A 13033-nucleotide genomic window follows, 5' to 3' on the forward strand; every position below is an offset into this window, starting at 1 on the left:
AAGTATTAAGGATAAGGTCTTGAAGCTTATTGATTAGTTTTGAAAGGATGATTGTATTGAATGCTGAGCTGTAGTTCATAAAGAGCATCTTGATGTATGCATCTTTGTTGTCCAGATGTTCCAGGGTTGAATGAGGAGCCTACGCCTTGTGAACTATTCCCAGAAACTTCAGCCTCTTCTGATCTGCTGTCATCCCCGCCAGTATCCCCCTCCCATCCACCTGAGCAAGTTTCTCTCTCATACCTCTGTAATTCCCTTTATTTAATTGTGATACTGATACATGTGACTTATGCTTCTCCCTCTCAAATTGCAGTATGAATTCAATTATATTATGATCACTGCCTCCTAAGGGTTCCTTTACTTTAAGCTGACTATTAAGATCTGGGTTATTACACAATATACAATCTAAGATAGCCTTTCGCCTAGTAGGCTCGAGCATAAGCTGCTCTAAAAAGCCATCTTGTAGGCATTCAACAAATTCCTTCTCTTACGATCTGACGCCAACCTGATTTTCCCAATCCCCTGGCATAATGAAGTTCACATTACAATTGTGACTTATATGTCCTTTCCAGCTCCATTTGCAATCTCAACCCTACATCTTGGCTACTACTTAAAGGACAATATACATATTCCATGTTGGTGTTTTTAACCTTGCCGTCTCTTAACTACACCCACAAAGATTCGACATTCTTTGACCCTATGTCACCTCCTTCTAAAGATGTAATTCCATCTTTTACCAACAGAGCCACACCACCGCCTACGCCTTTCTGCCTCTCTTTTTGATACAAAGTACATCCTTTGATGTTAAACTCCCAACTATGACCTTCTTTCAGCCACAACTCAGTGATGCCCACAACGTCATACTGAACAATCTCTAATTGCGCCATGAGCTTGTTCACCTTATTCTGAATGCTATGTGAATTTAACTACAACACTTTCAGTCCTGTATTCTTCGCCCTTACGAATTTTGCCTCTGTAGTACAACTCAACTCGTTGCTCTGTCTGCAGTTGTACTAAATCATTGGCTTATCTTTCCTTACATTCATATTACATATTACATCATCTACTTGTAAAACTGCTGGCTCACCCTCAGCTCTATCATACTGATTCCCATCCCTCTGCCATCTTAGTTTAAGCCACTCCCAACAGCTCTGGCAAACTTGTCGTCAAGGATATTGGTCCCCCTTGGTTTCAAGTGCAACCCGTCCCTTTTGTACAGATCACACCTGCCCAGAAGAGGTCCCAATTATCCAGGAATCTGAATCCCTGCCCCCTGCTCCAATTCTTCAGCCACGTATTTATCTGCCACCTCATTCTATTCCTATCCTCACTGTAACACAGGCAGCAATCCCAAGATTACTACCCTTGAGTTCCTACTTCTCACCTTCCTTCCTCATGCCCTGTATTCTGTTTTCTGGACCTCCTTCCTTTTTCTTCCTCTGTGGTTGGTGTCAATATGCACTCCTTATAACACAACATTGGAATTGATCTCCGAACTCTGGAACGCCCCAAGTTGTAATAGCATTGCACTAACCACTATGCTACCCTAGTGCCCATTTATAGTTCATCCCTATTTGTCCTTGGGAAGGTGGTGATGAGATGTGTTTTTGAAGAGCTTGAATCCTTTTGGTAAAGACACTCCCAAAGTGTAAGGGAGAAGTGAGCTCCATGATGGAGGTCAAGAGACAATGAAAGGTGTTTGCATGTGCTTAAAGCCTTTATCCTTCTTGATGGCAGAGGCTACAGGTTCAAATTCCATCACTAATGCAACAAGAGGATGGTTTTTGGATGAAACATGAAGATGGTTAGGTGAGTGCAATAGACTGCAGGGCCCAAGTGAACAGTTGCCTGACCAGCACCACCAAAATTGAGTTCCTTTTAATCTAAGCAACGTGTGAGAAAACTGATTTTCCTGTTTCTGTTGCCACTACAACCACTCTGGGAATCAAATTGATTGGAAAATATTAACAGGATTTCCTAGGTAATAAAAGCATATCATCAGTCATTCCATAACATAAATTTCTTGAACTATTTCTATCCATTCCAGGACTGTAGAAGACTCTTTGCTTAGCCATTTCCTGGTAATTGCCTCCTTACTGGTTGCTAGTAGCATTTGTAACAAATGCTTTTTGAGCCCATTTGGTACATTACCCAAATAAATAACGTTAAAGTCAAAATTAATCTCTGGGCTGATATTGACCTTATCTCTGTTACCAGATCTAACCAATAAGACAAGATCTTTGGACACTCCCAGAAAATATGAAAATAATCAGCCAACATATCAAACATTCTCCAACATTGACCTTATTCAGGTCTGTTACTTTATAACTTATTTATTTTTGGCATTATATAAAATCTTACATAACCTTATGTCTTCCAGGACATGCTACTAAAAAATTTGAAAGGTACTGAGAAAATTGGACATTTTATTTGAACCTGAAATGACTTCTTCACTGGACATTTATTTGGTTTGAAGAACTTTGTTTTATTTCTTCCTATGAGGGAACCCGCAGAATGGACTTTAAAGTCATGGATCTTAAGGTCTCCTGAGACTTTGAAAGTCAATTATGGACATTAGAGTTTGGTTAACCTTGACACAGCAATGTAACCCATTTCTCTATTCATTTTTTCTATTATAAGATACGGATTTTACTTCACCTATGATGACCCTGTCTCTGTTTTTATCCTGTTTGTTCTGTTATTGGCAAAACAATAAAAATAAAGTTATAAAAAAAGCATATCATCAGAAGAAACACTATATTTTGACAGCGGAGCATTATAAACAAATTTTCCCATGTAGGATTTCCTATGTTCTCAAAGAACATCACCAAAAGAAAATCATACCTTGACAGAGGAACATTTTTAGGAATTTTTCCCATGTGGGGAATATTTCCTGATTAACAGGTCGAGCATGCTCTGCCAAAACTCCAGGCAATTCCTTAGCCATCTTGATCTCAGAGGGTTCCTGTACAACAAATCAAAGATAAACATTAGCATTTACGTATAAAGATATGAACTTTAAAATGGGAAGAGTCAACAGTCACACGAGTCACAGAAGCAAAGATGAAATCTATTTGTTTATTTGCAGTAAATTAACTTCTACCTTTGAATTAAGACCCACACAACCGACATCACCTGCCCCCATTCACAACTATGTTCCTGTATTATTTGTTCCCATGAAACATGTATAACTGGTCATCCTTCATGGGTATAGCTATTTGACCAAGAGGGCATTTCAGTTGTTGGATTGAGGTGTAGAATTATTTTTCTTCTTATATTTTTCATGTGGTTTAACCTTACTACGCTTGCTTGTATTTTTATGTAATCACCTATATACATGTACAGTACTGTACAAAAGTCTTAGGCACATACATATAGCTAGGGTGCCCAAGACTTTTGCACAGTACTGTCGTAATTTTATGTATTGTACTATACTGCTGCCACAAAAAAACACAAATTTCATGACATATGTGAGTGATGATAAACCTGATTCTGATATGGGTCTCTACTGTGGACTGAGAGTGGACAGGAAACAGGGAGAGGGGAATCATGGTTGGGGAAAGGGGAAGGGAGATGGGAGGGAGGGGAAGCACCAGAGAGACATTCAGTATTCATCAATAAACCACTTGTGTTTAATCAAAATGACCTTGCCTGGTGTCTCAGGGCTGGGTCTGTCTGCACCTGCCCCACCCATCGCCCCGACACTCCTTCTCTGCCACCTGTCCCACGCCCCTCCTGTGGCGCTCCACCCTCGCCCTACCCAACATCCTTTGCTTCCACCAGATTTATAACTTGCTCTCCGCTCTACATTGACAAATACAGTACTATGCAAAAGTCTTAGGCACTCTAGCTATAAATACATGCCTGAGACTTTTGAACTGTACTGTAATTTAATGAATTTACCAGTTATTATGGTACAATTGCTTCTGTATTTTTCTACAAGCATCTTAGTTCTCTGTAGCAGATGCCACACCACTTGAATCTGGATATTTTACCATCTCATTGTTATCACTGGATAGATTGTTATCTCTAGTCTGAGTATGAGATGACCATGACAGCTTTTTCCTTTGTCTTCTTTGGCTTGTCTTTCTTGTTCATTTTGTACTTTGTAACACTTAACAAAACAGCCATGAGCAACAAGTTTTATGCCTCATTCTTGACTTCCGAAAAATCTTTGGATCACAAAAGATCTTGTCTTGCATTATCAGGAACAGAGATCATAATCAATATTTCAGCCCCAGCCAAAGATTTCACAGCCATAACTAATATTGTACAGTTGTTAACTAAAGTATAGATTTGGTCAGTACCATACCGTGTGGTGGATTTTGCCACCGAGTCCTCAAGAAAATTACTGCTGCTTTTTAATTGTGTCCTACGGTTTAGATTTTTTTGGTAATTTATTATTACAGTTGTAGCATGCTGTTTTCTATTGACTGCACCTGCTGAGTGTGTGATGGTGGCAATGGAAGTAATTTAACGTTCATTCACACAAAGAATTTAAGCGTATCATCTTAGCTGACGCTTCATTTCAGTGGCGCCTGAGCTCTTGAACTGTTGAGTACGACACTACTTGGAGTAGATCTTAAATCAAACTCAAAGTAAGAGACTCAGTTTCTTGCAGACACTTCAAAGTTCAAAGTAAATTTATTATCAAACTACATACATGTCACCGTATACAACCCTGAGATTCATTTTCTTGTAGGCATACACATAAAATCTAAGAAACACAACAGAATTATTGAAAGACAGCACCCAACAGGATGAACAAACAACCAATATGCAAAAAAAGACAATAAACAGTATAAATACAAAGATAAAATAATAATAAATAAACAATAAATCTCAAGAACATGAGACAAAGAGTACTTGAAAGTGAGTCCATAGGTTGTGGGAACAGTTCAGTGATGGGTTAACTGTTTCTGAACCAGAGTTTCTTGTACCTTGTTCCTGATGGCAGCAGAGAGAAGAGAACATGGCCTGGATGACAGGAGGCTGATGCTTTTGGCAGTGCTCTTTGTACATGTGTTCAATTGTGGGCAGGGAAATCATTTGACATGCTGGTGGTTTAATGTAATTAAACAATCTTAAGAGTGGGTTTACCCCAGAATCTTGTACGAAGTGCTTCCCCTGTCCTTTATCATGTGAAACAGGGAAACTTGCTACTCATTATTTCTTCAACAGTTTGTGGGATGTTGCTATGTGCAAAATGGTTGATGCATCTTTGTTTGTGCATAGACCTGCTCAGTGCCTTGGTGTTTACAGCCAGAAACACCTCGAGCTAAATCCTTTTGTGGCCTCAACCTTCATTATCTGTTTTAAACTCCTGTAGCAAATTTCATAAGAGGGAAAAAAGTAAACATAGAGTGGGAACGGATTAGGAACAGGAAGTCATAATTTAGATAAAGGGGTAGGAGATTAATTGTGTATAGATTAAAGGCTAATTAAAAGCAGTTTCTAGCCTGTGAATGTAAACATCCTCACTACTACAATCATTCCCACTTGTTCACCATTCTCCTGGCCATTTGTGCATCCCTCCCCCTCACTTTTGGCAACAGCAGCTTCAGTCCCCAAGGAACCATTTTCCTGAAAATTCCCTTCACAGACCCTTGCACTTCCCTTCGATTAATATCCTAACTTGCCCCAAGTGCCATTCACCCATCATTTCATGCCTTCATATCCTCATTTTGAAGTTCTCATCCTTTTGTTCAGATCTCTCTGAGGCAGGGGTTCCTAACCTTTTTATGCCATAGACCAATACCATTAAGCAAGGGACCTATGGACCCCAGGTTGGGAACCCCTGCTCTCAGGCTTTTCATCTCCCTTACCTGGAACACTGCCTGGCATTCTGAGATCTCTGCATTCCTCACTTCTTCACACTGCAGTTTCTTCCCCACCTTTAAATATGGTCTTTAAATCAACCTTTTCCGCCAAGCTTTTGGTCTCAGTACTGTATGTTCATAGCTTGTTTTCTTTGGGACATCTTACTAAGTAATGCATGCTAAGTAAGTGCTTACCAATGGTACTTCGTTATTTAATCTAATGGTGCTTTTGCTACATAGGGTTATATAGCATGTGCTGTAGAGAAACAGGCCATTCAGCCTAACCAGCCCATGCTCGTGCACTTGTTCCATTGTAACCATCAGCAGGACACTCTCTTCCTTATCTGCATGTCCAGTTTCCTGTGAAATATATCCACATTATTGTCAGGTATGAAAGGGCTAATAATGCTTTTAGTTTGCCCAGCTATATTAAATTTATTAGACCTTCTAAAAAGAAATGAATGATGCCATGGTAGCATTGCAGTTAGCATGGGACTGTTACAGTTTGAGCAATGAAGTCCGGAGTTCAATTCCAATGTCCCCTGTAGGGTTGTCACTGTATCTTTCCCATGGAATGTGTGGATTTTTCCCAAGTCCATTGGTTTCCTCCCACGGTACCACATAGATTAATTGGTCATTGTAAATTGTCCTGTGATTAGATTACGGTTAAATTGGGGTTGTTGGGCAGCGCAGTTCAAAAGGCCAGAAGGAACTATTCCACACTGTATCTAAATAAAAAAAATTATAAAGACGAGAGATTCTGCAGATGCTGTCAATCCAGAACAATGCACATAAAATGTTGTGTGTCCAGCATTTTGTGTGTGTTAATTGTGGCAGATAGATTCTAACATAAGCAAATGCACTATGAGAGCGAGATATGTCATGAGAATCACTGTCTGTGGGACCTGTATCCAAGTGAGTCAATGTCTTCACATCTGTCACCCAGTGAGAGTCACTGTCTTGAACTGTACCACAATGAGACCAAGTGTCTGGGATGCCCAATCCCGGTGAGATTAGTGTCTTTGGGAATGTGGTTCAGGGAGAGAGTTTCCTTTCCGAGGTCACAGAGAGATGGTGATCGTCCCTGCACAATGCAACAGACCTTTGTGAAAGTCTCCCTAGTGTCGGCAGTACTGAGGAAGGAGCAGTAGATTCCATAAAGGGAATTGCAAGTTAGTGCAGGGAATCTGATCTACAAATTGTAGCTGTGGGGCCAATAATATAGATGGAGCAGAGAGAATGGCAGTGGATGTTGGTTTGTGTTTGTGTACTTATTACACAATATGAAAAGAAAAAGATGGTTCAAAAGTTTCACTTCTTTAACTTTTGTGTGTTAAAGTTGTCTGGGTAATATAAAAGCTGTACTACATTTAAAAACTGCACTTTTGATTTCAGAATCTAAATTAAAGATTACCTTTATTTGTCATATGTCCATCAAAACATACAGTGAAATGCATTGTTTGTGTCATCGCCCAACACAGTCTGAAGATGTTCCGCTGAGGGCAGTCTACAAGTGTTGCCATGCTTCCTGTGGTAACCTCTACTGACTTTCCTCCATCGCATTTAGCTGCCTTTTGTCTCTACTCTCTGTTTTCTGTCTTGAAGGCAGCTAGCAATCCATTCTGCCACATTCTTTGACGTTATTCATTGGTCTATTATGAGATATCCTATAAGTCATTTCAAAAAATCTAGATGAATTGCAGCAACTGAATTGGCATTGTCTGTTACTCTCTCCCAAAATTTAATGGGCCTGGTCAAACAAAATTGCCTTTCTTGAAATCCATATTTACTATTATATTTTTCATTTCTAGATATTGTAGAAATTCTCCTCTTTAGTAGGGGATCTATGGTTTTCCTACCACCATTGTTAAGATGATTGGTTTATAGCTGCCTGGAAATGCTTTTTCTCCATTCTTAAGTATAGGTATTACATTCACCATTTTCCAGCCTTCTGGCAATATACAGTGCCTATGAAAAGTATTTACACACCCCTCCCCCAGAAGTTTTCATGTTTTATTGTTTTACAACTTGAATCACAGTGGATTTAATTTGGCTTTTTTGACACTGATCAACAGAAAAAGACTCCGTGTCAAAGTGAAAACAAATCTCTACAAAGTGATCTAAATTAATTACAAATATAAAACACAAAATAATTGATTGCATAAGTATTCACCCCCTTCAAGTCAGTAGTTAGAAGATGCATCTTTAGCAGCAATTATGGCCTTGGGTCTGTGTGGATAGGTCTCTATCAGCTTTGCACATCTAGACACTGCAATTTTTTCCCATTCTTCTTTACAAAACTGCTCAAGTTCTGTCAGATTGCACGGGGAGTGAACAGCCCTTTTCAAGTCCAGCCACAAACTCTCAATTGGATTGAGGCCTGGACTCTGACTTGGCCACTCCAGGACATTAACTTTGTTGTTTTTAAGCCATTCCTGTGTAGCTTTGGCTTTATGTTTGAGGTCCTTGTCTTGCTGGGAAACAAATCTTCTCCCAAGTCGCAGTTCTCTTACGGACTGCTTCAGGTTTTCTTCCAGGATTTCCCTGTATCTTATTACATTCATTCTACCCTCTACCTTCACAAGCCTTCCAGGGCCTGCTGCGGTGAAGCATCCCCATAGCATGATGCAGTCACCACCATGCTTCACGGCAGGGATGGTGCGTTTTTGATGATGTGTGGTGTTTGGCTTACATCAAACAAAGCATTTAGTCTGATGGCCAAAAGACTCAATTTTGATTCCAGCTGACTTCAGTCTCCCACATGCCTTCTGGCAAACTCTAGCTGAGATTTCATGTGAGTTATTTTAACAGTGGCATTCTCTTTGTCACTCTCCCATAAAGCTGTGACTGGTGAAGTATCTGGTCAACAGTTGTTGTATGCACAGTCTCTCCCATCTCAGCCACTGAAGCTTGTAACTCCTCCAGACTTGTCATAGGTCTTTTGGTGGCCTCCCTCACTAGTCACCTTCTTGCATGACCCACTTAGTTTTTGAGGATATCCTACTCTAGGCAGATTTACAGCTGTGCCATATTCTTTCCATTTCTTGATGACTGACGTAACTGTACTCCAAGGGATATCCAGTGACTTGGAAATTTTCTTGTATCAATCTCCTGACTTGTGCTTTTCAAAAACTTTTCTCAAAGTTGCTTGGAGTGTTGTTTTGTCTTCATAGTGTAGTTTTTGCCAGGATACTGACTCAGCAGCAGTTGGACCTTCCAGATACAGGGGTATTTTTACTACAATTAACTGAAACACCTTGACTGCACACAGGTCTGCAAAAACAGATCTCTAACTAATTATGTGACTTCTGAAACCAATTGGCTGCACCAGTGATGATTTGGTGTGTCATATTAAAGGGTAAGGGTGAAAATACTTTTTACAGGCACTGTACTGTACCTCATTCTAATAAATCTTAAATATATGTATGTAGTAAAGCTTCTACCTCACTTTCTCATTGATTCTTTAAAAATGTGTGGATGAAACCCATCAGGACCAGGCATTTAATCATTTTTTTTTGGTTTTGTTACACTAAATTTTAATTAAAATATCCTTGTTTTCCTATTTATCAGATAGATGGTACGTGGAATTATCTTGTCTGTTCCTTATAGGCCCGATTCCCATCTGAACTATCACCTTCCTTTTCCCAATGATACAACTGTGAACTGTTTTACTAATTTCCTTGATAACTTAATGTCATAATTCTTTCTAATTAAACCAGAATCATAAAAATGTGCTTTATAATCAATTGTGTCTTTTTTGGTCAATAAAAGAGCTAACCAGCCCAAACACTCCTTTAGCGCCAAGGGTGTAGCCCTGCAGCCTATAACTCTTCATCTACATATCCAAGTACTGTCAAAATGGAATGAGATTGGTCAATGACTGCTCAAGAATAAGCAGTTGTATTAGGGTTGTTATTGTCACCGGCATGTGATGTGAAATTTGTTAACTCAAAATGTTACTGTAATGAAGCTTTTGCTGGGAACAGATGGGTTTTAAATACAGAGCTCAAAACCCAGTATTGGAAACCAGTAAAAGAAGTCCTGAGGATTCCGGCAGATAACTGCACAATAAATTTAAATATTAAAACAAAAATCTTTGTGTATTTTATTTGAGATACGTGAGTTGGTTTTCATATGAACGAGTGGCCATTACAGCCCAATATAACCATAATTGTCAGATTTTATTACTTTTCTTTCTTAGTTACACATCTATTTGCTTTTCCATTCTCTTACTTGAGTTGTTTCCAATCATTAACAAAGTGAATGATTGGTAGTCTGCTCACTGTTTCCCAACAATGCTTCTAAAAGAATTTTTGGATGTTCTGTAGATGGAGACATGAATGCATTGATTAAATAAATTCAAAGTTCAAAGTAAATTTATTATCAAAGTATGTGCAGTATATGTCACCACATGCTACCCTGAGATTAATTTTCTTGCAGGCATTCACAGGAAAACAAAGGAATGCAATAGAATCAGTGAAAAATTATACACACAGACTGACAAACAATCAATGTGCAAAAGAAGACAGACTGTGCAAATAAATAAAATTAATAATACTGACAACTTGAGCTGTAGAGTCCCTGAAAGTGAGTCTATAGGATGTGGAATCAGTTCAGAGTTGAGATGAGTGAAGTTATCTATGCCAGTTCAGGAGCCTGAAGTTGGTAGGGCAATACATGTTTCTGAACCTGGTGTGTGGGACCTAAGGTGGCAGCAAGAAAAGAGCATGGCCTTGATGGTGATCCTCTTCACAGCAGTAGAGGAGATCATGGACAAACATGTCAGAATGGGAATGGGGGTGGGGATGGTTTGAATTGAAATGAGAATCTGCCTTTTGTTGTGGAAAGAGCAAAGGTGTTCAACAAGGTGGTCCCCCAGTTTGCATTGGGTCTCACCTCCTGCTATGATGAGGACAAACTCAGGGTGAGGAGCAACACATATTCTAACCTGATGGCATGAACATTGATTTCTCTAAGTTCAATTAATTTCTCTCCCCTCAGTCCTCCTGTCTTTTTCCATTCCTCATTCTGGTTCCCCTCTTCCTCCTCCTCCTCTCTCCTCCACTCTCCTCTCCTACTAGATTCAATGTTCTTCCACCTAGCACCTCCCAGCTTCCCACTTCATTCCCCCCCCCCCAAACACCCATCTGACCCCTCACCTGGTTTCACCAATTACCTGCCAGCTTATACTCTACCCTTCTCCCCCACACTTTCTTATTCTGGTTTCTTCCCCTTTCTTTCGAGTTCTGAAGAAGAGTCCTGGCCTGAAACATTGACAGTTTATTTCCCTCCATAGATACTTCCTGACCTGCTGAGTTCCTCCAGCATTTTGTGTGTGTTGCTCTAGATATCCAGCATCTGCAGCATCTCTTGTATTTATGGTTGTAAAAAAAAAGATATGAGCTATTGGATGAACACATATTCTCTCACTTTGTGCCAATTCTATTGAAAGGTTGTTGATTTGAAGTACAAAGCCTGTTTCACTCTCTCCACTGAAGCTACTCACCCTGCAGAGAACATCCAGCAATTCTGTGTTCTGTTGCTGTCACTGAGGTGAGATCATTTTGAGGCTAATACCGTTTTGCAGATTAAGAGATTTTACTTAAAAGCAGATTCATCCCTAAATAAAAATTTAGAATCTGTATAAATTTATCAGTTTCCTTTACTTCTGCTTCATTAAATAGGATATTAAAATATATACTAATAATTCAAGGCATTTTAAATATTAATAATCATCTTATTTTGAGGCTATTCAGGAACAGTTCAGCAGCAAATTGAAGAACTAGACAAACCTGGCTCAGTGGCTACTTTATTAGGTACACCAATCCACCTGCTCATTAATGCAAATATCTAATCAGCCAATCATGTGCCAGTAACTCAATGCATAAAAGCATGCAGACATGGTGAAAAGGTTCAGTTGTTGTTCGGACCAAACATCAGAATGTGGAAGAAATGTGATCTAAGTGTCTTTGACCGTGGAATGATTGTTGGTGCCAGATGGTGTGGTTTGACTATCTCAGAAACTGCTCATCTTCTGGGATTTTCCAGTACAACAGAATCTCTAGAGTTTACAGCTCTGTGGGTGAAAACACCTTGTTAATAGAGGTCAGAGGAGAATGGCCAGACTGGTTCAAACTGGCAGGAAGGCAACAGTAACTCAAATAAACATGTGTTACAACAGTGGTGTGCAGAAGAGCATCTCTGAACACACAACACATCAAACCTTGAAGTGGACGGGCTACAGCAGCAGAAGACCACAAACATACACTCAGTGGCCACTTTATTAGGTATAGGAGGTACCGAATAAAGTGACCATTGAGTGTATCTTTGTGCTTTGGGCAGGTCAGATATAATGAGGGTTGTACACACTACAAAGGACAAAGGCCACGCCACCTGTCACTGGGCAGGAACTTACAACCTTCATCACAGGTGTTGCTTCATAACGGTGTGTAAAGATGTTGGAGCAGTCGCAGAGTTTTGTTCGCTCTTGTACAATTTTGTCACACAATTGTTTACGTTAGAAGTGGAAGTAATTTAGAATGCACATTTTAAGCACTTGTGCGAGAAAAGTGGCAATCATAAATTTCTACCCTGTAGTTTTAAATTACCATTTTAAGTTACTAGAAACTGGAATTATAGCATTGCTCAGGTTTAATACAATTTAAATGAGATCTTTAATGCTTTATTTCTTTTAAATTCTCTGAATTAAAAAAGCAGCACATTGCATAAATGACATACATTTACCTATTTGGATCCCTGCCCAGACTGAAATCCTTTACATTCCCTTTTATTCCCTGATCTCCTGAGGTGCTGACTATCTTTTATGTTCCATAGGAGCCAACTGACAGAAGTGTGCTGGCTAGAGTGAATTCACATTATCTGGTCTGTTAGCCCGGGTCTCCAGATTATTCACAAGTAGTGTAATCACAACACCATAACATCCTTTGTACAAAATCAGCTATCAAACTGCCTTGGAATAGGAGAGGGCCATTCAGTCCTTTGAATCTGTTCCACCATTCAATTTAAACATGATTGATCTGTATCCCAACATCATCCATCCGTCTTCGTCCTGTATCACCTAATACCATTGCCTAATGAAAAGCTATCAATCTCAGTTTAAACATTTTAAATTGTCTTCCAGGCACAACATGGAGAGTGACCCAGACTTCTACCGTTCTATAAAATAAGACATAATTCCAAATATCCATATGAAC

General features: G+C 39.5%; 1 protein-coding gene across 1 annotated transcript in view; it reads right to left on the reverse strand.

Annotated features, from left to right (window-relative positions):
• Nucleotides 1–13033, reverse strand: part of iqch (IQ motif containing H) — a 190117-nt gene that overhangs the window by 81557 nt on the left and 95527 nt on the right. The window contains exon 15 of the mRNA XM_063066163.1: nt 2845–2965. Within this exon, the coding sequence (XP_062922233.1) occupies nt 2845–2965 (121 nt within the window). The remainder of the gene's footprint in view (nt 1–2844; nt 2966–13033) is intronic.

This window comes from Mobula hypostoma, chromosome 13 (assembly GCF_963921235.1).
Source record: "Mobula hypostoma chromosome 13, sMobHyp1.1, whole genome shotgun sequence".
Lineage (NCBI taxonomy): Eukaryota > Metazoa > Chordata > Chondrichthyes > Myliobatiformes > Myliobatidae > Mobula > Mobula hypostoma.